General features: G+C 42.2%; 1 protein-coding gene and 1 long non-coding RNA gene across 4 annotated transcripts in view; one reads left to right on the forward strand and one right to left on the reverse strand.

The window, feature by feature from the left end:
• Positions 1-14,879: 14,879 nt before the first annotated feature.
• On the forward strand, positions 14,880-25,208 carry LOC128328286 (uncharacterized). The gene is made up of 3 exons (XR_008309112.1): positions 14,880-14,972; positions 22,928-23,288; positions 24,583-25,208. It is a non-coding gene; the product is annotated as an uncharacterized LOC128328286 (long non-coding RNA).
• The window catches only part of SFRP2 (secreted frizzled related protein 2), a 38,244-nt gene continuing 35,085 nt past the window's right edge, over positions 22,390-25,548 (reverse strand). For all 3 annotated transcript variants that reach the window (XM_053258124.1, XM_053258122.1, XM_053258121.1), the window contains one exon: positions 22,390-23,814. In XM_053258124.1, the coding sequence (XP_053114099.1) occupies positions 23,510-23,814 (305 nt within the window). In that variant the 3' untranslated portion in view covers positions 22,390-23,509. The remainder of the gene's footprint in view (positions 23,815-25,548) is intronic.

The raw sequence follows: 25,548 nt of genomic DNA on the forward strand, positions 1-25,548 counted from the left end.
CCAAGATGATCAGGGGCCTAGAGCACATTTCTTATGAGGCAAGACTACAACACCTGGGGCTTTTTAGTTTAGAAAAAAGACAACTGCGGGGAGACATGATAGAGGTCTATAAAATGCATGGTGTGGAGAAAGTGGAGAGAGAAAAATTCTTTTCCCTCTCACACAACACTAGAACCAGGGGTCACTCCATGAAATTGATTGCCAGGAGGTCTAGGACTAACAAATGGAAGTACTTTTTCACACAACGTGTGATCCACTTGTGGAACTCTCTGCCACAGGATGTGGTGACAGCCAACAACCTGGATGGCTTTAAGAAGGGTTTGGATGACTTCATGGAGGAGAGGTCTATCAATGGCTACTAGTCGGAGGGCTGTGGGCCACCTCCAGCCTCAAAGGCGGGATTCCTCTGAGTAACAGTTGCAGGGGAGTAATGGCAGGAGAGGGGGCACGTCCTCAACTCCTGTCTGTGGCTTCCAGCGGTATCTGGTGGGCCACTGTGTGAAACAGGATGCTGGACTAGATGGGCCTTGGGCCTGATCCAGCAGGGCTGTTCTTATGTTCTTATGAGCTAATATTGAAGGTGTTCGATACCAGCAGTGTAGTGTTTTCCAATGGAGTTCTTGAATGGAGGCTGAGATAAAGCCTCACAACCTCCATACTGAGAGCCAGTGTGTCTCCTGTATCTTTTTACCTAAATTGATTCCCCATGCATTCCTTATCCCTATTGGGGGGTCTCCAGTCTCTATTTGTATTAACATTTTGTGTATCTTATCTTATCCCTTTAAGTTGATCCAAATAACTAAGTATTAATTTCTTGAACTTTGTAAGTGCTTGGATAGCAACGTTCTCAACACTAGTATCCATCAGTATGGATCTAATTTGAAACCAAACTAGCCAGGGAATTTGAGAGCCTATTTCTTGCTCCGTCTCCGCCTTCTTGAGCAACCTTTTGTTTTTGTAAAAGTCTCTTATTTTATAATAATTCTTTTCTTTCAACTTCTTCAAAAAGTCCAACGCATATTTATCTGCCCCAGTATCCAGATAAGTTAATAAAGGTGTTAGAGGAGAGGTGTCTCCTATCAATATTGTAATTTTTTCTTTCCATATCTGGATCATATTCCTAGTAAATATATTATTAATTTTCTTGGCCTCCTTGAATTTGTTTGGAAGAAAGATTATTTGTCTCAAAACTCCTTCTGGTTCCTGTGTCTCTTCTATTTGTATCCACTGTTTTGAGACATCCTCCGTTATAAATGCTACCATATGACTTAATTGGGCAGCTTGATAGTACAGTTTTAAACTTGGAAGTCCCCGTCCAGCTTGTTTTTGAGGTCTATGAATTATTTTTCTATTTAATCTCAATTTTTTTGGTGTTAAAACAAAATCTCTCAATTTTATTTTGCCCTAACCTAAATATTTTAGCAGGGATTTCCACAGGAAGAGCTTGAAATAAAAAATTAAGTTTAGAGAGAACTTTCATTTTTATTACTGCTATTCTTCCCAATGTGTTAAGATTTAGTCTTTTCCCATGGTTCATATCCTTATTTAATCCCCCCCCCAAAAAAACTGGCTTAAAGTTACTATTAAATAGTTTGTTAATATTTTTAGTTATATTAATGCCTAAGTACTGAATTGATTTATACGTTATTGGAATCCCCAGATCCCTAGAAACTTCCCTTTGTATATTTGGGGGAGTATGAAAAAACATCAATTGGGATTTATTAAAATTGACAGATAGCCCTGATATCTCCACAAATTCATATAATTCTTTCTTTAGGTATTTGATAGCGTGACTAGGTTCTCAAGGCTTAATACCATATCATCGGCAAATAAATTCAATAGACATATGTTATTTCCTAGTTTAGCTCCTTTAATTTGGTTATTTGTTTGCAACGCAATTGCTAAGGTTTCTAACGCTAAGTTAAATAATAGAGGTAATTCTAATTTGGGCTTTAGTTACACCATAAACCTGATCAATCATCTTGTAGAAAACTGGACCAATTCTGAATTTCTTTAAAACGTGTTTTAAATAGATTGGCTCTAAACAGTCAAAAGCTTTAAGTATGTCCAAAGAGCATATTGCTAAGGAGTGTTGGAATATTAGTCAGCCAAGGCTCAAGTTTGTGTGATATTGGCAGGTAACTTGCTTCAAAGCAAACCGTATTGCTTTGAGGACCTGTCTCTCTGTAACAGGATGTAGCTAACCACTGATTGTTCCAGGATGTGACCGATTGCTAAGAGCTAGTTTTTAGCTGACACGCTAAAATACAGGTAACAGAGATAATGTAGAGATACTGTATGGGCCTGGCCTTCTAGGAAGTCATCAGATGACTTGAACGTGTACAAGAGAGATGAGATGCCTATGCCAATCAGAGCGTATGTCTGAAAGGTAACCATATAGGGATGCTTGCCTGAACTGAGCTTGTGTGCGCAGGTGCAAGAACAAGTTGTTTACTGCATGGTATATAAGGAGGCTGCCCCAGATCTTGGCGCGGCTGCCACCTGAACTGTTTGCAAACTGGTTTTGCAAAAGTTTGCAAATAAAAGCTTTGTTTGAAACTCTGATATTGGTGTCCGGTGGAGGACAGACCAGGAGGACGGACACGGTTCCAGGGAAGCCCCTGGCTTTCATCCAACAGGAGGTTGACTTGACTTTGGAGGCATAAATAATATTTAATAACTTTATTATAGAATTAAATGTATTTCTCCTAGGAATAAATCCTGATTGACCTATATTAACAATTTTGTGGCTAATTAATTTAAGTCGATTAGCCAATAATTTGGTGTATAATTTATAATCAACACTGAGTAGGAAGATTGGTCTATAAGAACTAACTTCCTGTAAATCTCTACCTATTTTGAGAATTAATGTTGTTTTTTAATCATGCCATGGAGGTGGGAGAGATACTCCCGGCGTAAAGCGTTGATTAAAATTACAAACTCTGGGATAATAATTTATTTAAATTCCCTAAAACAATTCCCCTATCAAACCATCCGGTCCTAGAGATTTATGACTCTGTATTGTTTTAAAAACCTTGAACACTTCTGCCTCAATGAAGGGTGCATCCAGCATTTTTATATCCTCTGGAGTTCACCGTGGAACGTTAATCTTATCTAAATAGATAAGAATTTTCCCTTGAGTTGGATTATGAGACTTATATAATTGTTTTAAAAAATTAACAAATTGAACACTAATATCTTTAGTATTAGTAGTGATTCGACCTTTATCATCCCTCATTACTTTTATAATCCTCTTCTCCTCGACTTTCTTTAATTTATGGGCTAACAAACTTGTATTTTTGTTATCATATTCATAGTAACTTTGTTTTAAATACATATATAAGTTGAGTGGAGATTTTTGTCATTTCCAAAACCTCAAGCTCCTTCCTTTTCTTCTCTACTTGCTTAAAGATACAATTTGACCCTGTTCTATTAAATATTGTTAACAGGTGTTTAATCTCCAACTCAAGTTTTTTGTTCACTTGTATTGTTTTTTAATCCTACTCATCTGGTTAATACACTCCCCTCTAATAACAGCTTTCATCACATCCCACCTAATTGCTAGTGTTGTATGTACGTTTCATTTTCATTAATAAAATTTCTTAGTGTTTGGGCCAATTGTTGCTTTGCCACCCAGTCCACAAGTAATCTAGGTTTAAATTGCCACACTGGGGTAAATAAAATTTTCTCCTCTAATTTGAATTTAAAAATCACTGGAGCATGATCTGAAACCGAAATGGGTCCCATTTCTCCCTTATGAAATTGAGTTAACAAGGTATTAGTTGCCCATATATAATCCAATCTAGGGTAAGACTGATGTCTTCCTGAGAAAAAAATAAAACTTTTTGCAGAGGGGTTGAGCAAATGCCAAGTATCTAAAAACTCATATTTATTCATCAATCTTTGAAAGCTCAAAGATGGTGAAGCTTGTTTCTTAAGCTGTGCAGATCTTGACTTATTCTCATTAAATGTACATGTACCTGTTCTTTATCAACTTAATAAAGAACACAGTTTGTTTGTTTTATTTTCAGCACTCTGAGGTAAGCCAGTTACTGACTGCAGTGAATACACAATGAAAAGGCTGGCTTCATGTTGCAGGCCTCTAGAAGGCAGTCTTCTTCAGCCCTGCAGGCTGGCTAGCGAATGTCACTCTGGTGCTACAACTCCCATGATGAAGCTTGTTTTTGAAACCAAAAGTTCAACTTTGCCCCTGCAGGTGATGGAAGGAAGTTGAGTCTTGTGGAGCAGAGAGCAGCCAGGCCTGTGAAGGTGTGGCCCCTTCTACAAAAGTCTCTCTCTAGAGTTGAGCAGCCTCACTGTCTGTCATCTTCTTCCACCCAACCTCCAGCAAAAAAGGCAGGAGAACGCAAAAATATAGTGAAGAACAGGAAAAGGAGTTCTGTTAGTTGTCTAAAGTGCATGATAATGCTTTGAAAGCTCGTTGCAATATATGCAACATAGACTCTTCAGTTTTGCACAGTGGAGTATGTGAGGTGAAACAGCATGTAGTTGGAGGTCGTCACGTTCACAACATTTGAATGAGGGGCCGAAAGCAAGTCATACTCAAGTTACTAATTAATGAAAGTTGATCAGAAGCCAATAAGATATCTCCCTCTAACATCTCTTCTTGTTTTACCAGTTAAATGAAGTGAAAGAAATCTGAGGGGCACCTCTGGCGACAAAGCTACTCTCACTTTATATGAAAATTGTTAAGAACACAAGTATTTCTGTTCAGTTCAGTTTCGTTTATTGTGATCTTTGATCAAACACACAATTCAGATCAAATAAATCTACCCTGAGGGAAGATATCAATATCAACACATACATGCATATACATATAAAGAATCAGTTACATAGAAGATTGAGATTAAAAAAATAGGATAGAACAAAATTAAAAAGAAAAATGTATTTCTTTTATGCTGCTAATATGTGTAAATTGCTGAGCCTGGATGGTTGCATCAAGCTTCCTTATTTTATTTATTCATTAAAACTTGTGTGTACAGTCTTTCGAGCAAGCTAGAACATAGGAAGCTGCCTTAAATTGGGTCAGACCCTTGGTCCATCTAGCTCAGTATTGTCTACATAGACTGGTAGCAGTTTCTCTAAGATTTCAGGCAGGAGTTTCTCCCAGCCTTATCTTGGAGACACCAGATCTTCTGCATGCAAGTGATCTTCCCAGAGCGGCCCCATCCCTAAGGGGAATATCTTATAGTGCTCATATGTAGTCTTCCGTTTAAATGCAAACCAGGGTGGACCCTGCTTAGCAAAGGGGACAATGCTTGCTTTCTACCACAAGACCAGCTGTCCTCCCAAGCTATTCAAGGAAGCTTACAATACCATAATTGTACAAATATGTACAAATATGGTAACAAAAAATACTGCAAGGAGTAACCAAAAAAAACTCATGGAAAGAAGAGATGCACTCTAAGGGCAAAAAGCAAGTTACTAACGTGCTGTTTTAAATGGGTTGAGATTGTACTGTTATCAGCTATGTTGTTTTCTTATAATTCTGCTTTTCAAAATTGCTATTGCTCCTTATGGGGTAGCATTCAGACTAAGTTACTCATGAGAAGCACCACTGAAATCACTGAGGGTTATCTTTACTACCCAAGGCCCATAAGTTTCAATGGAACTCAGTTATGGCTAACTTAGTCTGAATGCTATCCATGAATTCTTAGAAAAGCAGTATCTAAATATATTAGATAAATTTAATACATTAATATATTACACTACTAATGAATGATTGTTCGTGTTCTGATGGACACACATGATGTCATTTTATTAAGGTCTCACAGTGAGGCTATTCTCATGCGCAGCCTAACCCAGGCTAGGGATGCCCAGCCTGGGTTAGACCGTACATGCGAACCACTGCGATTGAGCCCTATCCCAGCAGGGCAGTGCCACCTCGCCTGGCTTTTAATGCTCTCCTTATCACATTTAAAAAAAAATACTCTTGTTTTATGGGTAGATACTCGGCCCACAAATGTTGGCACCTGGGCAGCATCCAGACCCTTGTAACAGCCATGAGTTGTTATTTACTTACTTATTTACTTGTTAGATTTGTATCCCGCTCTTTCCGACAGGCTCAGAGCAGCTTACAGCATTCAGAGAAATTAATAATCCTGCCCCAAAGGGGCTTACAATATTTTTTTAAAAATTAAATTCAGAGTCCTCTTTCTTTGGGCTAAATGCAGGCATAACATGTATTTAAGCTGTATTTTTTAAAGGGGGTTATCTTAAATTCCGAGTAGTCTTTTGTTCAGGTAAATGTGATACTTAATATTTATATAGTAATTTCAAGTATTCATAACGGTTTCACATTAATTATCTTATTGTAATTCTTACAACAACCCATTAAGTAATATTATTTTCTTGATTATCTCCCTCACTCTGAGGGGCCACTGGGGAGAGGGGCAAACACGGGTCCCTCCTTCTCCCCTAGCTACGCCCTTTATAGCCCTATTCAGACAATGGGCCAGTTCAGAAAAAAAACTGGCCCCCAGCACAAGTAGGGTGGGGATGTGTTGAGAATAGGTCCACCATGATGTCACTGCAGGTTGTCTCAATGCCCTGTTAAGGCATCCTTTCATCTTGAGAGGGGTGTTCAACCAAATCAACCCTCTACATGTGCTCTAAAACCATTTTGGGGTGTGTGTAGAAGGATGATTTGAATCCACAACCATCTCACATAATTAAATAACTCGGGAGGTTTGGGGATGTCTACTGGTGATGTCAGGGCAGGAACATTCTCAGTGCATTCCCACCCTGATCACACATTGGGGCCAGTGTTCATCTGAAGTAGTCCAGTATGATGTATGTGCATTCAGGTGACTGAAATACATACATGTTTCTGTATGAATAACCATATGTGTGTTCAGTAGTGAACCTGGGTACAGGCCCCCTCAAATGATGGGAAGTGTACTGCTGTGCATTCATTCCACATACCATGTGTATAACGGTAGGTGCATACAGATCTGTACAATACTGTCTGTACACACCTGTGTGTCTTCTCCTCTTTAGCTTGTGACTGTAAACTTCCTGGTTTCTTTGAACCATGACTCAGTGGCCAAATTCAAGCGTCACATGGAACCTGAGGTAAAACCACTTCAGGTTGCTCCTGCCTGCGAATTATCAGAACTATGGTTGCAGAACGCAATGGCAGTTCTGATTCCTCCTTCCAACCTCCAAATGAACTGCTGGTTTGAAGTAAGGTACATTTACTCAACGGAGGGTCCAGAGGCTGGAGAATGTTGTCTGGTTTGTGCAAGCTGCCCAAACTGGAGTTAAGGGGTAGGAAGCTCGTCTTGCTCTTAAACTCAATTGTCTGCTGCAGCTCTCCTTCCTGGGTTGGAGGAAGCCTGAGCAGCCAGTTAGGGATGTGCACAGAACCAGCAAGGGGCAGCTCGAAGGCAGGGGGTGGGATATTTTTAAGGGTGGGAGAGGGTGCTCTAACCCCTCCTGCCGTGTTTCCCCCACCGGTGCTACATTTTAAAAACGTCCAGCAGGGTGGCAGCATACGCCCCTGCTGCCCTGTTGCCTCGTCAGACCGGAAGTACCCGATGCGCATGCACACGTTTATTTTAATTCTCAGAACACTTAAAGCAGCATTGCTTTAGGTGATACACAAGTGTCCAGAGATAACTAAACTAAACTAAACTAAACTAAACTAAACTAAACTAAACTAAACTGTTATAAATTACAAGTTTTTTGCTTCTGAAAGAGCTTCAGTAAACCGAAAAAAGACACACATATCGTGAGGCCTGTAAAAGGGCCTCCAAACAGGTCCGTGCACATCTCTACAGCCAGTTCCACCCCATCTGCAGTCTCCCAGACTGTAGATCATGATTGTGTGGGAGTGCCCCATTGAACCCACAGTAAAAAGGTATTTTTGAATGGGCCCAGTGACTCATGCAAAACCAGGAACTGTAGCTTAGCTCTGGTTGCCAAACTGGAATGTGAAACCAACGTCTGAAGCTGGTGTTTTCTTGGTTTTTAACAAAACTAAATGCCAGGACTGGCTCCACTCTGGTGGCAGAGCTGTGGGTTTTTTATTTCATTTTGGGTTTGTTGCTTTTAAATGGAAAATAAGCATCACACAGCTCTGTGTGCAGTGAAGGAGGGGAGAGAGAAGGGAACACATGGATACTTTAGGCTTAAGGTTGAATTCCTGATTCTAACTAACCATAGCTGAGTGTGTAAATCAGCCTGATGAGAAACTGAGAAACTTGACACCAACATCATTTTAACAAGTGAAGGCAAAAAAGAGGAATACAATAGGGAGAGTCCTGTATGAGGAACAGAAACCAAAAATTAGACACTGACCTGGGGAAATACCAAAGGTTGGAGCATGTGAATTCCAAATAATCCCTGTCTAGAAACATTTTTAGTCATTGTTTTAGCATACACGGAAGCAGACTGTGCTAAGTCTTATTTGGATCACCTCAAATTATGTATCAGTCATATAGTCATTGGAGACAAATGACTTTAAAATGGTGGTACATATGCTGGTAACCTCTAGGCTTGACTACTGTAATGCACTCTGTGTGGGGCTGCTTTTGCATGTAGTTCAGAAACTACAATTGGCACAGAATGGGGATGTCTCTGGGTTTATCTGGAGGGACCATATAACACCGAATCTAAAAGAACTGCACTGGCTGTTGATATGTTTCTGAACAAAATACAAAGTGCTGGTTATTACCTATAAAGCCCTTAATGGCTTAGGTTCAGGGAACTTAAGAGAGCAACTTCTCTGTCATGAACCCTGTCGCCTGTTAAGATAATCTGGAGAGGTCTGGTTATGGTTGCCACTAACCTGTTTGGTGGCAGCCTGGGCCCAAGCCTTCTCTGTGGCTACCCAGGGCTTTGGAATGTGTTCCCTCCTGAAAAGAGCATCTCCTTCTCTGTTTGTTTTTGGAAGGACCCTGAAGACATACCTATTTCCCCAGGTTTTTAACTGAAATCTGATGTTTAAATTATGTGTTTTTATTTATTGTGATTTTTATCTGTTTTATAAATATTTAATCTGTACACCGCCTAGAGATTTCTATGTCAGGAGGTATAGAAATTCAAATAAATATATAATAAAATATAGATACAAAGCTAAATCAAGATTTTATTTTTCAGCACCAGTCAAATCTTGATTTAGCAAGGATTGTATTTGTATGACATGAGCGGTACATAACTCAGAGATGGAGCCTTTGCCATGATTTTGATTTTTAAGTACTAGTTTCCACAAGTGAGGCAGTGATCAGTGTGTTGTGTAATAAATATTGCTCAATAAAAATGCCATGGATTTCATTACAGTTTTATTTTGGTACAAGGAATGTGCATATTCTAGCACTGTTATATGTTCCCTGTTATTTGATACTGTGGTTGCCATAAATTTTCTGCCCTGCTTTAGTGAAGCTTCACTTTTCTCATCAAAAAACCAGAACTGTAGCTCTTAGAGTGTCCCCTGCTGGACAATGTATATAATACATTCAAAGAGTTGCAAAATTTGAGTCTACGGCACAAAATGTTCTCTGGTGTTGGCTGTTGCAACTACATTGATGTGAATACAACATCATATACAACATCATACACATTTCCTAAAAGCTATATATGTTTAAACGTACATATTTATACATATGTGTCTCTGTGAATATATATATACACAAGGAATCACCCTGAGCTCTTCGTAAATTGTAGCTTTCTGTATGTATTCACAGAGTTAAAGTGTATCCACTGAATATGATTCAGTATTTCTTTATGGGTTGGTCCGCTCTGAGTTAGCCCCCACAATGGGATTGAAGAAATCATGCTGGGTGGCTCTATATGTACTGTCTTGGAGAGGCACAACCTCCGCTACCACTGAGGGAGGCAAGTAAAGAGGAGAGAGAGAGCAGCCCAGCTTAACTAGGCCATCTCGACCTCCCTAAGGGCTCAAGTTTATGCCTCAATTGTCCCTGTTTCATAGGGCTACCCCTTATTTTGTGGTTCCTGTCCCTGGTAAATCACCAGCCAGTTTCGTCCCTACTTTGCCTTTGGGGGAAATGCTGAGGTTACTTTTATGACATTCTGTCACTGTGCACATACACGCTGGTGCTTACTTGCATCCCTTTCCACCCCTCCCCACACCTGCCTATCCAGATAATAAATATTTCTGAACAGCTTTGAGATGCAGCAGTTTCATAAAAAGGACAGCCTGATCTGCCCTTAAGCTCAAGGAAACTGTTTGCAGTTTGTGGAACAGACTATTACAGAATTCATACAGCATCATAAAGGATTTAGCAATGTAGAAGGGGGCACAAAGCCAGTGTATCTGTTCATCTCAGAGATAGGGATGAAGAACACCCAAGTGCCCTTATTTTCAGCTGCAGATGACTGGAGGATATGCTAAAGTCATGGTGGCGTCAGATCCCTAGTATGAAAAAGGCATAGACTATATATCAGAAGTATTGAATTTTTACTGAGCTAGTCAGGTAGATTGGGCCGGAATCCTCTGGATTGACTTTACAAGACTTTCATGCTGTGGAGCAGATTGTTGATTGGTATGTGTGTGTGTGGTGGGGGAGTTGCATGAGGAAACAAGGGAGGACAGTTTTATATATGATGGATGGATGGATTGGATTGGACTGGACTGGACTGGACTGGACTGGATAGGATTGCCCCTGCGGGAATCCTCTCCATAACAAGCTGCACCTGCTGAAACTCCCTCTCCTATGCATCTCTCAAAGGTACAGGAGACTTGTCCGCTTTTTCGTATACCAGCCATAGCTACGGTTAGTCCTGGAGCTGATTTTCTATGGCAGAGCTTCAAACTCATTCCATTCCTCCCCCCCCACCCCGCCCCTATTAGGAAGCAGGTGGTAGAAAGGAGGGGATCAGGGTATGAGATTGTAATGGGGGGGATGAAACAGATGGGAAGGAAGGAAGGGGTGGGTGCCTTTTGTTATTCTGCTTTAGCCAGCAAAATGTCATGAGCTAGGCACTGATTTTCAGAATGCAAATGATATGGTACTTTTGGTTTTCTGCAGATCATTTTACATATGTAGAATATCCTTGTCTATTCAGTATATCTTACTGTTGGGCTAGTTAGGATATATCCAAACTGGCCCCTACTGTATGGTTATGTTGTTGTTGTTAGTATTAATGCATACCTGCCAACATGTTCCTATTTTCACCTGAATGGGAAAATAGGGACATGTTGGAAGGCATGTTAATTAGGTATGTGCTCGAAGCGTTTTGGCATCTCTGTTTCCAGGTGCTGAATGCTTTGAGCTGCTCAGTGTTGCTGACCGCTAAAGATGGTGTCCGCATATGCTCAGATGCCATTTTTCCTGGAACAGGGAACTTCCTGTTCCTAAGCAAATGCAGTTGGTAAACAGGAAGCCTGGCTGCTTCATATAAACAGTGTCACTCTGGGGCAGCGGCGGGTGGCAGAGCTGCAAAGGAGGGCTAGGTAAGACCTGCCTTCCTCCTTTTAAAGTTCCCGCTCTCTGCTGCCCTGGATGTGCACGAAACACTTTGCATACATCCCTAAAGTTTATACTGCTTTATAAAAAAACAAACAAGTTCTCAACATGGTTTACATAGAAAAGGAAAAAGAATAAGAGTCTCCCCAAAGGCTCAGAATCTAAAAAGAAACCAGCAACAGCCATTGGAGGGATGCTGTTCTGGGGCTGTGCAACTTTATAACGGAGTGGAACTGCCCTGTTGTGCAACACCATTGACAGTGTTTACACAGATGCAGCCGCGTGGGCGGTGCTCTGGCCACCAGCGTTGCCTTGCACTGTATGTGAGCCATGAGTAATTTCCAAAATTATACAGACAGAGAGATGTGAAGGCCTGAAAGAGAGAGAGAGAGAGAGATTTCCCCCCTCCCCCAAAAAACTCCCCCCACCCAGAACTTTCCCCCCAGCACTAATACTCCCATAATTCACACCCATAATTTTACTAGAAGGAAGAGTGTACTAAGTTGAATGGCGATTCTAAAGTTTTTGATGACAGCATCGCATCCACAAGCAACTGGTAGAAGACCATCACATCATTTCCCTTTCTAATATGTGTGTTATCTGTGTCACTTCAAAGTGGCAGGGCCCGATGACTTCTGGTCTAGTGTGTCGGCAGTCCATTTGCTTTCCATCCCGCATTGTTCCCTTTCACAACCTGATAAGAAAAAATGACGGTGTAAATAAAAAAGATTCAACAATGAGGTCTGTTGTGGTTGTAACGCTCACATGAAAGGAGGCTGCTGGAAACTGAATGGAGCAGCCCCTGGCAGGCAAGAGCAGGGAAATAAAAGCCCTGACATTGGACAGTTGCAACCAGCAGGGTGCATATGCCTAGTATGGGGACAAATGATGGTTAAGCTGGCCACTTGAAGATCTAATTGAGAGGACATTGTTTAACTCTTTAGACGTAACTAAACTGAAACTTGAAAAGAGTCCATACACATCTGGCTGCTACTGCTGCTACCGGGCTTCAAAAGCTTAATAGCTAAATAGTGGATCTGAGGCGCAGACAGCAGGCTGTGATTCAATGAACTGCTCGTGAGCATAATACACTGATCCTGTTATGCAGATTAACTGCATTGCGGGGTTGTTATATGGCGGGATTTTAGTGCAACGTTTTGATATTAATTAGGGATTTCACAAGGTCAGGCCCCTCTCCTTGCCGGCTTTGCTGCAGGGTAATTGAGCTGTGTGGCTTAATGCTACTTTCTTGCACCTGGCTCCATGAACTCTGATATAGAAGTGTCTTAATCCAGCAATTCCCAATCGTTATTAAAGGACCCAGTTATAGTATTTTGTCTTTGCTTATAACCCTTTTTATTTGTACCACCGCATGACCTGGAAATCACCCACTGATGAGGCTTTGTAGCTATACACTCACTTCTGACAGCCTGGTGACCTACCACAAGCCCCCCATGGCCTCCTCAGTATTCGGGGCTGTCTAGCTCAATTCACTGGTGGAATCTTCTTTCTTGGGTGTTTTAAATAAAAGGATTGCATAGGCATCTTCTGGGGGGTGTTTGGGGTATGTCCAGCTGTGACTAAAACTATTCCTAGAGATTTCCTGCCCCCCACCCCCCAATATTTTTCATAATATCAAGTCATTAAGATTTCCAAGATTGATTTCAATAATTACATGGAGATTGATGTGAAACCCAGAGGTACCCGGCCAATACTTAAGGGCTAGTAACTCTCAGTATTCTATGGAAATACTTTCCCATCTTAGTGCAGGGATTGTAACTACTAAGTGATTCATTGGTTATTTTCTAATTCATTGAGAATATGAGCATAAGAACATAAGAACAGCCCCGCTGGATAAGGCCAAAGGCATATCTATCCAGCATCCTGTTTCACACAATGGCCCACCAGATGCATCTGAGAAGCCCACAGGTAAGAGCTGAGGGCATGCCCTCTCTCTTGCTGTTGCTCCCCTGCAACTGGTATTTAGAGACATCTTGCCACTGAGGCTGGAGGTGGCCTTTAGACACCAACTAGTAGCCACTGATACACCTGTCCTCCATGAATTTCTCTAAGCCCCTTTTAAAGCCATCCAAGTTAGGGGTCCTCATCACATTCTGTGGCAGAGAATTCCATTGATTAATTACACTCTGTTTGAAAAAGTACTTCCTTTTGTCAGTCCTAAAATTCCCAGCCTTAAGTTCCCTGGTTCCAGTGCTGTGAGAGAGGGAGAAAAATTTCTCTCTGTCCACTCTCTCTACTCCATGAATAATTTTATACACCTCTATCATGTCTCCCCATAGTTGCCGCTTTTCCAAACTAAAAAGCCCCAGATGCTGTCGGCTTGCCCCATAAGGAAGGTGCTCTAGGCACCTGATCATCTTGGTTGTCCTCTTCTGCACCTTTTCCAGTTCTACAGTGTCCTTCTTAAGATATGGTGACCAGAACTGTATGCAATATTCCAAATGTGGCTGCACCATAGATTTGTATAAGGGCATTATCATATTAGCATTTTTATTTTCAGTCCCCTTCCTAATGATCCCTAGCATGGAATTTGACTTTTTCACAGCTGCTGCGCACTGAGACACTTTCAACGAACTAACCACTATGACCCCAAGATCTCTCTCCTGGTCAGGCACCGACAGCTCAGACCCCATCAATGTATATGTGAAGTTGGGTTCCCCCCACCGCTTCAACTATGCATCACTTTACACTTGCTTACATTAACTGCATTTGCCATTTTGTCGCCCACTCACCCAGTTTGGAGAGATCCTTTTGGAGCTTCTTGCAATCTGTTGTGGATTTCTCTACCCTAAATAGTTTAGTGTCATCTTGGCACTAAACTGCCTTGAGATTATTTCAATGAAAGGTGGTATACAAATTTAAATAAATAAAACTGCAAATTTGGCCACACTGCTGCTGTCCCATTACAGAACCCTGGGGACCCCCACTTCTTACTTCCCTCCATTGTGAAAACTGTCCATTCATTCCTACCCTGTTTTTAAAAAATATTTTTAAAATATTTTACATGTTTATAAGCAATCAAAACATAAATGCAGGTGGCCCTCATTCGTTGGGGTTATGTTCTGGCCTATAACTGTGGATAACAAACCATCTAAGGATACTGAAACCTTAAGTCAATGGGAATTGGTGTGGGAGGATGTTGGTGTTGTTTATTTTATGTTTATTTAATTTATTTTGAATTTATATTCCGCTTTTCAGGCGAACCTCCCAAAGTGGTTTTTTGTTGTTGTTTTTAAACTTAAATAAAGAACAATAAATCAAGCCACACATGTATATCTTCACATGGGCCTTAGTCTCACTTCTTTCTTCTCCCCTCCCCTCAGAGCAAGATGGCCGCTGGTCGCTCTGTGGTGGCAGTTGGCGGAAGGAGGGGCCGCTTCAGCTGGAACAAAGGAGCTGGATGGTGGTAGCTCCCCGGCCTCTCTCTCTCTCTCTCTCTCTCTCTCTCAGAGGTTTTGAGGACCAGGCAAATGACCAAAAAATCACCGAAAAGACAGGGTAAAAGCAGAAATAAGGATGGAGCACAGTACTGTACCTCAGCCACCTCAGCAACAATCCTGCTCTCCAGCTCCTGCAGCAGTGGCTCCTAGCTTCTCCATTAATGCATAATAATGATGTTTCCTATTGAAGTAACTTAGCAGCACAAGCCCTTGGCCTGATTGGTTGGTACGTTGGCCAAAGATCCAGCACAAAATTTAATTGAATTCAAGTAAACACACACAGAGGAGTGTGTGAGAATCAAGGAGTAAGAGAAGAATCAATTTTCAATGGATAATTAAAATAACTTTTTAATTTTAATTGCAATTTAAATTAAGTAATACAGTAGTGTAATTATCAAAATTAAAATTAATTTTTAATTTGAAACATTTAATTAAAAATAAAATTTCATCAAAATTAAAATTAAATTTATAAAAGAAATAATTAGCATGAGGGAAGCACAGTGCTGCAAGAGACTCCAGAAAATGGCTACAAGAAGCTCCACAGGAATGTCTCCATAAAAGCTCCCCAAGACTCCCTAGAAATGGCTCCAAAAATCCTCCAAAAGCTCCAGAGCAATGGTTGCCTAAGGATACCAAATGCTGCCAAGTGCTATCCAAAATGGCCTTTAGAATCACAAAAACTTCTAAACGTGCAAACCAAAGCACTCCACTGTCCTCCAAATTATTCTCTCAAGTCTCAACCATGCGCAGTAAGAGCATGACCATGTAAGGGTAGAACTGCACTACCTAAAACCGCCGATATGCAGAGCCACATACCACTGGTTAGATAATGAGGTTGGGTGGTATATATTGCTCAACCACAGATAGAGGAAACCATGATTTCTGAAAATGCAGATAACAAGGGTCACCTGTACTATATGCTAGACCAGGGGTTCCTAACCTTAGGTCTCCAGATGTTGTTGGACTTCCAACATTGTGGTTGGGGATGATGGGAGTTGTAGTCCAACAACATCTAGGGACCCCAAGTTGGGAACCTCCTGTACTAGACATGAGACTAGTACATGAGGCATGTACTAGTCACTATGGGGACACTATGGGGCTGATGCAATTAGTCTTCTATAAGCGATTAGATCTGTGCAGCCCTCCTATAATCACAGCTATTTTGCTCTCTCTTGCATCAAATGTTTCAGTGACTGAGCTTTAAAATTATATTACGGGGCTGGTTTATTTGCCTATTGCATCCTCCCCATGCCCTCCCCATGTTCCATTCTGTGCATGGGAGTTTCTTGCTATCAAGTGGTCCTCGTTGCAGGTACCACATTCTGTTCGCAGGAAGGCTGCTCAGTCATGGAGGAGACGGAAGTTGGTGGAGAAAAGTCTCATGCATAGAGCAGTGCCTGGGGGAGAGCATGGGAAGGACGTGATAGGTGACTGGAACAGCCCCATAATATATTCTTAAAAACCCAAGCATGAAAGCATTTTGAGGTGGAGAAGAAACCAAGGCATCAAAAATACCTTTGGAACCTGCAAGGGTCTGATTGGGAGCTCCTGATCCAACTCTGCAAGACGTGCAAGGTGAGGAGGAAGGTTCTTCTTGCCTTGTGCCCCCTTTAATGCCTTAAGGGTCAGATTGGGAATTCTGTGTCTGAGCTTAGCAGACTTTGTAAGGAGCACAAGGTGAGGAGGAAGGTTACCAGCAGCCTTCTCTCTTTGCTCCCACTTCCTTCAAGCTGTTGCCCCCGCTCCCTTCAAGAAACTGCAATTGGTGCAGAATGCTGCTGCCAGATTGGTTTCCGGGTCATCCTGAAGAGAACATATTAGTCCGGTTTTAAAAGAATTACACTGGCTACCAATAGGTTTCTGGGCAAATAAAAAGTGCTGGATATTACCTATAAAGCCCTTAACGGCTTGGGCCCAGGATATTTAGGAGAACGATTTCTTTGTTTTGAACCCCGCCGCCTATTAAGAACTTCAGGGGAGGTTCATCTGAAGGTGCTGCTGGCTCATCTAGGGACAACTCAGAGGTGGACCTTCTCTGTAGTTGCCCCAGAGCTGTGGAATGCACTTTTTGCTGAGTTTGGAGCTGCTCCATCCCTGATGATCTTTAGGAAACAGCTGAACTCTTCAGCCAAGCTTTTTAGCTGTTTAGTAGGTTTTAGCTATGTTAAGTTGAACTTTTATATGTTTTAAATTGTTTTAAAATTTCTTGGTTTGTTATAGTGATAAACCGCCTAGAGACTTGGGTAGTGGGCAGTACATAAATATGATAGATAGATAGATAGATAGATAGATAGATAGATAGATAGATAGATAGATAGATAGATAGATAGGAGGCAGGACATGCCTTGGCAGGTCAGGCAGCATTTGAGGCCTCACCTCAGGTGCTCAGATACCTTGAGCCATCCCTGATCCCCAGCGTAGTGTAGTGGTTAGAGTGTTGGACTGGAACCACGGAGACCCAAGTTCAAATCTTCATTCAGCCATGAAACTGAAATGTAAACATAATAAATATATAAACTCACTGAGTGACTCCGGGTCAGTCACGTATCTCTCAGCCTAACCTATCTCACAGAGTGGCTATGAGGATAAACATAACCATGTACACCTCTGGGCTCCTTGAAGGAAGAAAAGGATACAAATGTTAAAATAAATACAAAAATACAAAAAAATAAACTTGAAGCAGTTACTAGTCAATGACAGAACACATGGCAGAGATACAAACACAGGGACTGCAACAAAACCAGATGCCAATTCTGTCCCCATGCCCACTCAGGCAGCAGGATCACAGAACCAACCTACCAACCACCAGGGCCTCAGTCACTTACTCATCCTCCTGTGTCATACAAGCTGTCATCTCCCTACAATGCCCCCCTCTACTGTCTATACAGAGCAGTCTCTGTGCAAAAGAACACACTGGCATAGACCTGACATGAAAAAATTGCCATGTTGCAAAAACCAGTGGGAGAACATTTCAGTCTCCCCAGACATTCTACTGCAGAGTTGAAAGTCATCATTTTGCAGCAAAAGAACATCAATGGGAGACTCCAGTGGGGAACTACTGAACTAGAATTTATGTAGAAATTTGATTCTACTCATCTTGGTTTGAACAAAGGCAGGGTGGTGGTGATGGTGATTGTGGTGGTATCTTATCTCACTCTGTATGTTAAGTAATTTAGCTCAGCCAGGAAGACAGTATTATCACCTATTATTGCTGATACCAATTATCACGGTACTCATCTTTATGCCTAAGAACAGTCTCACATAAGAATACTCATCTGAGTACCTCTCACATTCTGTAGCCCTTTGGTCTCATTGTTCAGAAGCCTGGGTCTGTCTGTCCAGGGTCTAAAAGGAAACCATTTCTCCTGTTTCACTGTTTGTGTTGTGTAACTTGCATAGCCTGGAAGACTGCTTTATTATTCCAGCTGTTGTGAGTGTCACCATAATCTCTTACATTTTACCTGTGCATAATAATGGTCACTGACTGTGACTCTGCTAATCCCTGCTAACTGAACAAAGAGGCACCTTTTAAAAGTGGTGATTCTCTTTATTTAGAAGGGGGAAAGCAACTGGCCCTATCCAACCCCAGTACAAGCATCCATTGGCATTCCTGCAGATGCTGGCCTACAACTCCCATAATCTCTGCCTATTGGCCAGTGTGGCTGGGGATTATGGGAGTTGTAGTCCAAAAACAGCTGGAGGGGGGCTAAGTTGAGCAGCCTTGTGTGGCTGTTGCCGGTGTCTCCCATGTGTTTGTTTTTAGACTGTGAAACATTTGATTATTTATGTATTTTTCTAGGTAAAACACTTTGATAACTTTTGTTGAGAACCCTGAAACTGAAGGCCAGGTAATTTAGGACTGACAAAAGGAAGTACTTCTTCACACAGCACATCATTAACTTATGGAATTCTCTGCCATAGGATGTGGCATTGGCCACTATCTTGGATGGCTTTAAAAGGGGATTAGACAAAGTCATGGAGAACAGGTCTATCAATGGCTACTAGTCTGGTGGCTATAGGCCAGCCTCAGAGGCATGATGCCGCTAAATACCAGTTGCAGGGGATCAACAGCAGAAGAGGGAGGGGGCAAGCCCTCATCCCATGCCTGTGGGCTTCTCAGAGGCATCTGGTGGGACACTGTGTGAAACAGGATGCTGGACTAGATGGGCCTTGAGCCTGATCCAGCAGGGTGCTTCTTATGTTCTGATGTAACAAGTATATAAACATTTGTTGTCATTGTACTGCTTCTATCTCATAGCTCTTTAGCTATTATTGTTTTTGAATAGTTACTTCGTCCCCCCACCCCACCAATATACTGTCTGTGTGCATGTACTTGTCAATTGAGACTGACACGTCATCGGTCTGATCAAGTGGACTGTGATTCATGAACGTACACACTTAAATAAATGTGTCTATAGCTGGGGTGGGCAAACTTGGCCTTCCAGCTGTTTTTTAATTACAACTCCCAGTATCCCCAGGGACAGTAAATTGTGCCTGGGGACATAATGAGGCTGTTCTCATGAGCAGCCCAGCCTGGGGTGCCCATGAGAACTGCTGGGGTCCACACGGATCCTGGTGATGCCGTGGTGCCCAACCCAGTGCCAAAGCCCGGCTCTTAGCTCAGGTTAAGCATGCAAGTGCGCCCTTGACCTGGCTGCCAGGATCATGTGTCAGCATGAACTGCTTGTAGCTCATGCTGACACAAAGATGGGGGCCTAGAACGTCTATCCCTTGGGGGAATCCAGGCACATGGTGCACTGTGGGATATGCGGAGCAATCCACCCTGCTCTGCACTGCACGGAGCAGCGCTGATCATGTGGGCGCATGTTCCACGCTCCCACCAAGCACAGCGTGATCATCTTGGGGGAAAGGCAAGCTTTGTGAAGCCTTCCTCCTGCCTAGTAGGTCGTGTGAATGGCCCCCTTATGTATGAACCTGCTCCATGTAAGGTTTGCTGCTGAAGTCCTCCTCTGGGTGCCCTTGTCTTCAGAGGTCCAGTGCATAGTGACCGGGACAGGGCCTTTCAGTGGTGGCACCCTGGAATGCACTTACCGGGCAAGCTTTAGTGGCACCACCTCTCTTATCATTCAGATGACAGGTAGAGAGCTTTTTAAAAGACTTTTAGTGAGTGTTTGGTGGCTGCTACATTTATTGGCCTGCTTTTTGTGTGTTTTTAGGCTGAAGCAATTTGTTGCTGCCATTGGGTTGTATCCTAAGAAAGTTATGGTTCTTAACTTGCACTGGAAGTATCCAGTTTGTCTCATTGATTCCAGTGGTGCTTAATCACAACGGATCTAGGAATCAACTCACTGATTAAATTGTTTTATCCAAGTGGTGTTTCATGACTTAAAAAAAAAAATCATAGCCCACTTTGGAGGGGGGGACAAATGTCTCAGTGCTGAACAAGGAATCCTTTCCCAAAATGTTTCACCTCCTCTTTTGTGAAGCAAGAAAGACAAATGAAATAAGAATCTTCTCCTACTGACACTGTATATGGCGATTCATCATAGTTCTGTCATGACCACTCTGATGAAACAGGAGGAAATACACACACATATGCATACAAATCATGGTTGCTGTGCATAGTTCTCTGACCTGAAAAGCCTGATCTAGAAGTTGGGCTGTGCACAAAGACATCCCAGACACTGGCTCTCATGCTGCACCAAGAAATGAGAATGGCTCACCGTCCCCCACCCAGGCTGTTGTGTTTCACACATGCACTGATGTGGAATAGGGCTGTTCTGCTGTGACTTCAAATGATGTAATCACAGTGGTGCGATGCGATGCCCAATATTTCTGATGGACCTAGCGCCATGCAATTGTGATGTCACCATTTTATGCTGTGGTGTAAACATCTTGTTCTGTAACAGCGTGAGTGGCATTTGAGATGCATGTAGCAGCATGGACAGTGTGGAACCACCCAAGTTCCAAGATGCAGAATGAGAGCTACTTTTCTGCCCCACCCTGCTTGTATATTGCATAATGGAACACAAGACTGCTTCCATGGAGTTCCCTGCTGGTCTCCCAGCATGGTGCTGATTGGACACAGACCTACTTCAAATTGCTGCATCATATATGTTCAGAACTTACCCTGGGTCCTGCAGCCCAGTTAGAACAGGGTTGGGTAATCTTATGCCACCAGCTGTTGTTGTGGTTGGGGATGATGGGAGTTGTAGTTTAACAACAGCTGGAGGTCCAAGTTTGCCTACCCCTGTGTTAGAGCATTATCAATTATCTTCTATTCAGGGGCAGGGCAGAAAGCAGCCTTTTTGCTCCCACAATATAATGAAGCCCCAGATCTTAGATCAAATGTTTTCTACCCAGGGAAATAGTGCACAGCATCCTTCCGGGCATGTTTTCCTTCTTTTGGACTGGGGTCCAAAATCTACAAGACATTTTAGCCATGTAAATATTGAAAAAACTTTTGGTGCTTTCAGCCTCACACTGGACTATGATTTCCAAGCACAAAAGGACAACTTTGGATATTATGAGAAAAGCCAAGGCATCATGTGAGATGTCTAAAGGGGTGGAATCCCACAGCTGCCTTGTGTACTAAATAAGAATCTAGAACATGTACATTTTATCACTGGAGAGTTACATTAAGTTGTTTCAGATGTTACGCTGAAAGTGCAAAAAGAATATGCATGTTAGTCATTTCATCTCTGCTCTTCCTTGTTCTTTTGAAGCCTGTTCAAAGCTTTGGCTGCCTGAAGTTTTTGAGTAACACCAAAAGTCTAAAACATGCTCAAAAAAGAAGAAACAGTCAGGGGAGCACTTCACAGCCTGTTCTGGCATATAAAAGTATGATTGGGGAGGATACCTGCAGTAGCTCAGATCAAGCAATTTGATTGTTACATGTGCCTTTAAAAGACATTGAGTTGGTTCCAATGGTACAGGCCCCAGTAGCTCTCAGCACATGTGAAGAGGACAGGAATGCACTGAGTGTTTGCCCATCACAATGTTATTGAAGGATTTCCCGACATGCTGTCAGGGCATCTTTCAATCATGTGAGAGGGGCATTAATCTGAACCACTCCTTTACATGTACCTAGCCCTGTTTAAACGGTGCATCAGGATAGCCTCCAGTGATGTCAGGGTGCACATAGTTGGTGTGTTCCTGCTTTTTTCACATGTGCTGAGGGCTGCTGGGCCAGTATAATCTGAACTAGCACATGATTTATTTATTAGTCAGACAAATCTAGCTCACTAAAACAATCATTCTAATTTACATCATCATGCTAGCTTTCTTAATATTTCTATGACCTGTGCTGTGATGCACATGATGGTTTTATCTAAAAATATAAACATGTAAAATGTTGTAAACTGTCTTGGGTGGTAATGGGGAATATAAATAAAGGTTTTGGTCTTATGGGTCAAAAGGAAGCCAGCTGCTACAGAGGCAATAGCTCTTTCCACAGATCTTGTTACTATTTCCTCACAGCCACTTTAGACTCAGCAAAGAACAAAGACAAAGGGTAAACTATGATGTAAAGTTTATGTACAAGAATATAAGGTTTATCTGGAATATTTACAAGGTTTTTAAAGTAATATTTTACAACACTTTAAGAATAACCTATTACAGCAAGGCTAAAGAAAGTTTTAATTTGTGAAGGCGGAAGAACCAAAATAGCAAAAAAAGACAAAAACTTTGCCTACAAATGTGCATTCAGTCAGTTCAAAATGGTTTTAAACTATTGACTGGCTTGTATAAAACACTGGTGTGCGACTGGTTAATATGCCTTTATTGATGCAGTTCCTGCAAAAGTAGCACATGCGACAGTGGTAATTTCTCTATAGTGTATTAAAAAAAGACGGCATGTCACTCCATATTAGATAAAAGTGAGACCCCTGCTCAGGGCCAAAACAAAACATAACGAGCACAACCCAACAGAGATTTCAACATGCTTAAGCCCCTTGAAATACATGGATTTAAGCATGCCAAACCCTGCTTTGAATTGTGGCTAATGATCAGAGGAGAATCCAGGTAACAATGTCCCTCTCTTTTTTTCTTCAGCCATACTTCTCACATCAATGTCTAAAGCGGTAAAGTCACCACAAGGAGACTTCCCCCATCACTTTTCACATGGCAATCCTTTCTTCTGAATAAATTTCCAGTATCTGGGAATGATTCCATCTTGAAGAACTGCCACAGTCTCAAAATGAAACGGCAACACGGAGGCTCTTGCACATCCAAACGGAACCCTACCATTAGGCCTGATGAGCCACCCGCTCATGTTTAATATCACCTACACAGAAACGTAGCGATAATAGAATGCATCGCAAGACAGTGAGAGACAGGAAACCAAAATGGAAGATTAAAAAGCTTCGGATCAAGTCACAGTTTGCACCAATGCAAATAACTAGCTCTAAGCAAGGTATTTAATACTTCACAAACATATTTGTGTTTTGTGTTTTTTTTAATATAGGTTTCCTATATGTACAAAGGTTGGGCTCCCTCTTCTCCCTTTTTAAACACACGGTTTTCCTCTCCCATGCCTGCTGTGCTTTGCGGCTGGGGAGGCAGGAAGGTGCAAGCGGGTGAGAAGAGCTCTAGGCTGGTGACCGAAGTGACTGAAAGTGGCGAGCAGAGAAGTGACTAACACTGCAGCTTGCGAATGCTGCGCGAGAACCTCTTGAACACCCGCTGACCTTTCTGCCATCGCTTCACAGAGGTGATCACCAGTTCCCCGGCCAGCCTCTGTCCCATCACTAAATAGGGTGCATTGATGTCATTCATCTCATCACAGGTACACTGCAGGCCACCTTTGAGCCAGAGCACAGTCTTCTTCAGATCCCTTTCTGGCACCCCATTCAGCTTGTAGATGGTTTTGCTCTTTGTTTCTGGGGTGATCTTGGTGTCCCCATTGATGTAGGCGATCTCCTTCACTTTTATCTTCAGGGCTAATAGGGATAACCAGGAGGGGGGAGAGGAGCAGGCGGAGAGAAAGAGAGAGAGAGGTTTTTCCCATTAGTGCACATAAAGAGGACCTGGGGAGGGAGGTCTTCTATTGCTAATTAAACTGTCAGGAGCTGACAGAATGGACAGCAGGTGGCTCCATTTCTAAAGCCACAAAGGGCATGCAAGTCATTCCAGTTTGAATCAACCTTAGGGTGTGTGTGTGTGCTTTTAAAAAATTCTTTTCTAAAAGGACCCTTTTTTCCAGCCTTTCTATCATCTGCAATTTTTTTTAAAGCCCATTTTCTTACATTAATTATGCATTAGGCTTTAAGTTGGCAAGATGGATTCTCAAAGTTGCACAGGGGAAAAAGAATGGCTACGCTGCCTGGGAAATTTGATCTCTGCTGTTGCATAAACATTTAGACCTTAATATATGAGGTTAGATAGATTCTTCGGTGAACTCTTAAGGCATCAACACCGCTAATGTATTGTGTTCAAAAGAATGGGCCAAAGAGAAGGAAAAGTGGTTAACAGCTGCATTTGATTTGGCAAAATAAATGGAAGGAGGAAAAACACAAGGCTCTTTGAGAAACCAACACAACATGCTTAGGCAACATGCCAAATACACCTGACTCAGGCTAGTTACATGGTAGAGTAACTCACTGTCTTTGCAATTGCTTTAAGATAAGAATATTGATCCCTGTAAATTCCACTGCAAATAAGTTCAGTTATAACCTGATCAGATTATTGCATGTCTTTACATTTTTCAGGAGGAACTTTAAACATAAAAGGTGAAAAGCAGGAGTGCTATGCAAATGGAATGTTTTGAAGCAAACTGGAACATATTGCAATGTGCTTCTTGTTATCTTCTCAGTTTCCCAACCAGCACCAAAGAGGAGCGATTCCCTGCAGTATGAAAGCTCAGCACTCTCTCCCATCCTATCAGAAGATAGGAGCTGGAGAGGAGAAAGTTTCATGTTGTTGGGTCCACAGCAGGAAAAGACCTCAGCCTCCTATCATCTTCCTCCCTCAGCAGGAAAAAATGAGTAGCGGGAAAAGTCTATGGAATAGGGGTGTGCATGAACAATTTGTGCAGAACCAGTTCACCTTGAACCGGGGCTGGTTTGGTCTCAGACTGAACCAGGCCTGGTTTGGGCAAACTGGCTCTGCACGAACGGAGGTGGCAAGAGATGTAAAATGCGGCTTACCCTGCTGGTGCAGTTGCTGGTGCTCACCTGCCCCCACCCCGTACGGTAAGCAGTGCTTTACATCTTTCCCCGCCCCTGCCAGGCTGTCCCTTATCTCTCGAAGGGCCCCCCACCCTGCTGCACTTGTAAAAGGGAATCCTCACCAGATCACCCCTTTCGATGGCTGAACTGGATCTGGTCTGAATCCTGCTTGGATTCGAACAGAACCGGCCAAAGTGGTTCCATGTACACACCTACTATGGAGCCCAGTTCTCCAGCACAGTTTTCTACTCTGACTCTATTCTGTATGCTCCAAGCTCCTCCCATGTGTGGGGATACTGTCGGACACACAAACCTGAAATTATAACATTTAACATCATATAATGTTCTGGGCCCTTCTTGTGGAGGATGTAACTTATAAATCAATTAAGTGTTTTTTAAACATGTACATTGAGCTCACTTATGTTTCTTGTGCAAGTTTAAAACTTTGCCTGCAGAGACACCTGTGGTACTCTGGCTTTATAGTTACAAATAATAATAAATAGATAC

The sequence above is a fragment of the Hemicordylus capensis genome, chromosome 5, assembly GCF_027244095.1.
Source record: "Hemicordylus capensis ecotype Gifberg chromosome 5, rHemCap1.1.pri, whole genome shotgun sequence".
NCBI classification, from domain to species: domain Eukaryota; kingdom Metazoa; phylum Chordata; class Lepidosauria; order Squamata; family Cordylidae; genus Hemicordylus; species Hemicordylus capensis.